General features: G+C 34.5%; 1 protein-coding gene across 2 annotated transcripts in view; it reads left to right on the top strand.

The window, feature by feature from the left end:
* ITGAV (integrin, alpha V) overlaps nt 1-4,296 on the top strand; it is a 108,616-nt gene that overhangs the window by 79,785 nt on the left and 24,535 nt on the right. For both annotated transcript variants that reach the window (XM_010859733.1, XM_010859732.1), the window contains exons 16-17: nt 233-291; nt 1,805-1,959. In XM_010859733.1, the coding sequence (XP_010858035.1) occupies nt 233-291; nt 1,805-1,959 (214 nt within the window). The remainder of the gene's footprint in view (nt 1-232; nt 292-1,804; nt 1,960-4,296) is intronic.

The following is a 4,296-nucleotide window of genomic DNA, read 5'->3' as shown; positions in this document are numbered from 1 at the left end:
TAAAGTATTGTGAAAGGAAATGTGCCTGTTACTGAAGAATGAGTTAGAATATTCTGTATAGTTTAATGTATAAAAATAATATTAAGATGTAAAGAAAGATACAAGGCTTCACAGTGTAAACTAAGTATTAGAAATGTGAGATTTAAAAAAGAAGAAATGTGAGATTTGGATGATATTAAAAAATGTTTAAACTGGATTATGGGATTTGTATGTATTTTTTATTTTTTTACAGTTTTAACGTCAGGTTCTGCTTAAAGGCAGATGGCAAAGGAGCACTACCTACGAAGCTTGGTAAGTGTTCTATGGAAAAATTATATATAATGGTGCTGCGTATGCAGCACTTAAAAAAGTTCTAGGATATCTGAATAACTATTCAGATAGTTGTTATTTTTTTTTTATTTGAATGTTTATGTAAAAGACATTTAAAATTACAACATAATTATTTTGTTTGGCAGCTCTTAAGCCAGTTCAGAGATAATACATTTATTTATTGGCATTCTGAAAAATTAGTGATAAATACGGCCTTGAGAAAGTTAAAGTTACAAATGTGAGACAAATGAACTTCAGGAAAAATGAATATCATTGCTTATAAAGTCAGTTACCTACTGAGAAGTTTATATTTTATGTGCCGGAGAAACCCTGGTAATTTCAGGAGTAGAAAGAGAGAAGAAATTTAGAAAGAGAGAAGGAGAAAAAGTTTTGACCACTAAGTTTAACCCACACAGAAAATACTAACTTCACTCTTTTTTTCCAAAAAATTGTTTATGTGATTCTGAAAGCAGGGTAGGAGAGTTCAGTAACTATTGTGGAGATTTTTCAGTGTAAATGCTAAGAAATAACAGTGAAGCTCTTAACAGAGGACTGAGTCTGTTGGGAGGTGTGTTTGTGTCTGAAGTTCACATAGGGTGGCAAGGAAGGTAATTTTTCAGTAAAGACCTGAAGGAAATGAAGGAGCTAAGGGATTACCTGGACACGTATTTTGCGGAGGAAATGGCAGTTTCAAGAGGCTAGAGGCAGGCGCTTGCTGTCTCTCAAAGAGTGGATGGAACAGAACTGGAAGCAAAATAATCCTGGGTTTTCACTCAGATTTGTTATGAAGTTGAGCATTTAGAGGAACTTGAAAGGAGACTTGTGGTTTTAAAGATCTACATTCTTATCTCCTTTGAAGAAACTATTTAAGAAGAACTGAATCTTAAAAGCTAGTAATCTAGCAACTATGCTTGATTCTTGGCTGCACATTCTTTTTAAGATGATTCCTGACCTGGTCAGCTTTGTTTGGTCATTTGCTTCACAAGAGACATATTTACCTGATAGTTTGATATGGTGGCTTTATTAGAAGTAGGGGTTGGAATTGATACAAACTGCTCATTCATCACGGTAGTGAACGTATGGGTGCAGATTAGTAAACATTTCTTACTCACAATCAGCAGGAGTGCTGCTACCTGCATTAGTGGTGGAAGTCTTAATTATTCACATATCTTATTTCTGAACTTCCTCCTCTCAGCTTAAGTGAAAAGAAAAAAAAATTCCCTTCTATCTGCTAGTTGTTTTATCATTATCTAGTGTCTGAATTATTAGATGACATTAAGCTGGGAATGGTTGGATTAATTAATTATTAAATATTTATTCGGAATTAATATGTTGTGGTCTCACTATACCAGATTGACTTTTTAAGAATGAATTAGAAGGAAGTTACTTCTTAAGAAATGTCTGTATATCTCTCTTTACATGAAAACTTGAGATATTTAGGACAGGTAGGTGTCCATAAAGATTATGTTGGTTATAAATCCTTTGGTTTGTATAGACTTCCAGGTGGAGCTTCTTTTGGATAAACTCAAGCAGAAAGGAGCAATTCGACGAGCACTCTTTCTCCATAACAGGTCCCCGGGTCACTCCAAGAACATGACCGTCTCAAGGGGGGGACAGATGCAGTGTGAGGAGCTGATCGCATATCTGCGGGTAAGACATACTTTTATGTTTCTTATCTTTCTATGTATTATTTTTTCATCTGAATGATTTTTCCTTTCTGTAAAAGTTTTTTTGGTGGTGAATAAACAAGAAAACAGAAAAATGCAGTTGAGGAAACAGGGCTTTTTAAAGAGTCAGACTTGAGTAATGGACATCTACTCTTGTCAGGTGGCCTTATTAAATTATGACAAACGTATTAACTGGACTCTCAAGACCGTAAAATAAATCTACCCCTCCCCAAGTAATCAATTAAAAAACTCCATTGGCAAACCTGACTTGTGAGTTGTAAGCAAGTGTATGAGTCAGGGTAGCTAGAGAGGGAGGGATGGAACCTGGGCAGAGGGGAGCAGTACTTGCCAACACCATTATGGGGGTTCAGAGTCACCTGGGGCCTGCTGCAAGCTAGGGGTCTGACCTGAACCTCTGTATTAGGTCTAGATTTTTCCACAGGGCTAAAGTGTCCCCAAAACAAAGATGCCCCTGACTCTTGCAAAAGTAAATGCAAGTTTTCACTGGAACAATCTAGTACAGGTCCCACAGGTTAAGTTCAAATCAAATAGGAATTCGTTTCTAAAGTACTAAAGAAACAGAGAGTAAGCCATTAGAAGATACAGCAAACAAATCTTAGTCCTGGAAAAGTAAAGTGAAAGTTGCTCAGTCGTCTCCGACTCTTTGCCACCCCATGGAAAGACTTGAGATTTAGAATTATCAGTTACAAAGTATAAATGTATATAAAATATTGAAAGAAATAAAGGGTGAACTTTGATTTAAAAGACAAAGATATCAGTAAAGATATAGAAGACTCAACATAATTAATAAACTCTATATAGAACTTGGCATCCAACATTTAAAGAATATAAAAGTTCCCAATATACATATAGGAAGTCTGAACAAATTTAATAAAATTGAAATCATAGAATATATGCTGTTTGATTATAGTGCAATATTTAGAAATCAGTAACAAATTTAAATTGAGAATTAGGAATTGTGATTTTAAGCAACTTATGGATTAAAAAAAAGATCATACTAGAAATTTACTTAGAAGTAAATTATAATGGAAATATCAAAATATGTAGGATATCCCAAAAGCATAATATAGAGGTAAATGTATATAGCCTTAAATGCTGTTTAAATGAAAGCTTGAGGGAAAAAATGAAGGGGAAAAAAACCCCAAAAACCTCCACAAAATTAAAAATTAAAAAAGGACATTCCTGGTGACTCAGCAGTAAAAAATCTACCTAGAGTGTGGGAGACCCTGGGTTCGATCCCTGGGTTGGGAAGATGCCCAGGAGAAGAGAATGGTTACCCATTCCGGTATTCTTGCCTGGGAAATCCCATGGACAGAGGAGTCTGGAGGGGTACAGTCTGTGGGGCAGCAAAGAGTCGGATATGACTGAAGCAACTTTGCTCGCAGGCACATAGATAATGGAGGAATTAAAATAATAGAATATTATGAACAACCTTGTACCAAGAAAACAAAAACATTCTTAGAAAAACATGATACAACTGTTACTTGAAGAAATAGAAAACCCAAACAATCCGCTTAACCATATAAACTAACCATATAAACCATTCTGAAAATTGAACTGGCAGTTTAAAAGTCTTTACACAAACAGATCACAAGACCTAAATAATTTTATAGGCAATAATGTCTAAGCTGTCAGGAATGAGATATTCCAATATTAAGCTCTTAGAAAGAATAGAAAAACAAGATGTATTTCCAGTTTATTCTCTGAAGCTAGTGTAATTGATACCTAGACTGGCCAAGGATAGTATAAACAAGAATTCATGAGTCTTACACAAAGACATAGATGAAGAATTACTAACCAAATATAAGCAAACTCAATCCAAGCTGTTTATAAAGAAGATTAAAAAACAGACCAACTTGCATGTATCCTAGAGTGGGTTAACATTAAAAGTATAGAAGTACAACTTCACACATGAATAGACTGAAAACATGGCCATCTTACTTGAAGTGCAGGAAAGGTTTTTGATTAAATAACTGTTCATGATATTTGCAAACAAGACAAATACCTCAAGCTTCAACTATGAAGAAATACCATTTTATACGCAAAGTCTACCAGTACCTATTGCTTGGTCCAGCTGTGAATTAATGAGAATTCTTATGTGTTGCTGATGGCAGTGTAAATGCTATGAAGATTTTGGAAGATAATATGGTATTATCTTAGCCGACAAATCTCCTTTCCACTGTGTAGAATGATACATTTTTTTTTTTTTTTGTAATAGCAAAAATAAACCAAAAACCCAAAGAAATCCAAAAAATAATTGATAAACTATGGATTTATTATAAGTATTACTCAACATGGG

The sequence above is a fragment of the Bison bison genome, unplaced genomic scaffold (genome assembly GCF_000754665.1).
Source record: "Bison bison bison isolate TAMUID 2011002044 unplaced genomic scaffold, Bison_UMD1.0 scf7180017864459, whole genome shotgun sequence".
Taxonomy (NCBI): domain Eukaryota; kingdom Metazoa; phylum Chordata; class Mammalia; order Artiodactyla; family Bovidae; genus Bison; species Bison bison.
Note: the sequence above shows the minus strand (reverse complement) of the source record. Positions and strands in the feature narration are given on the sequence as shown.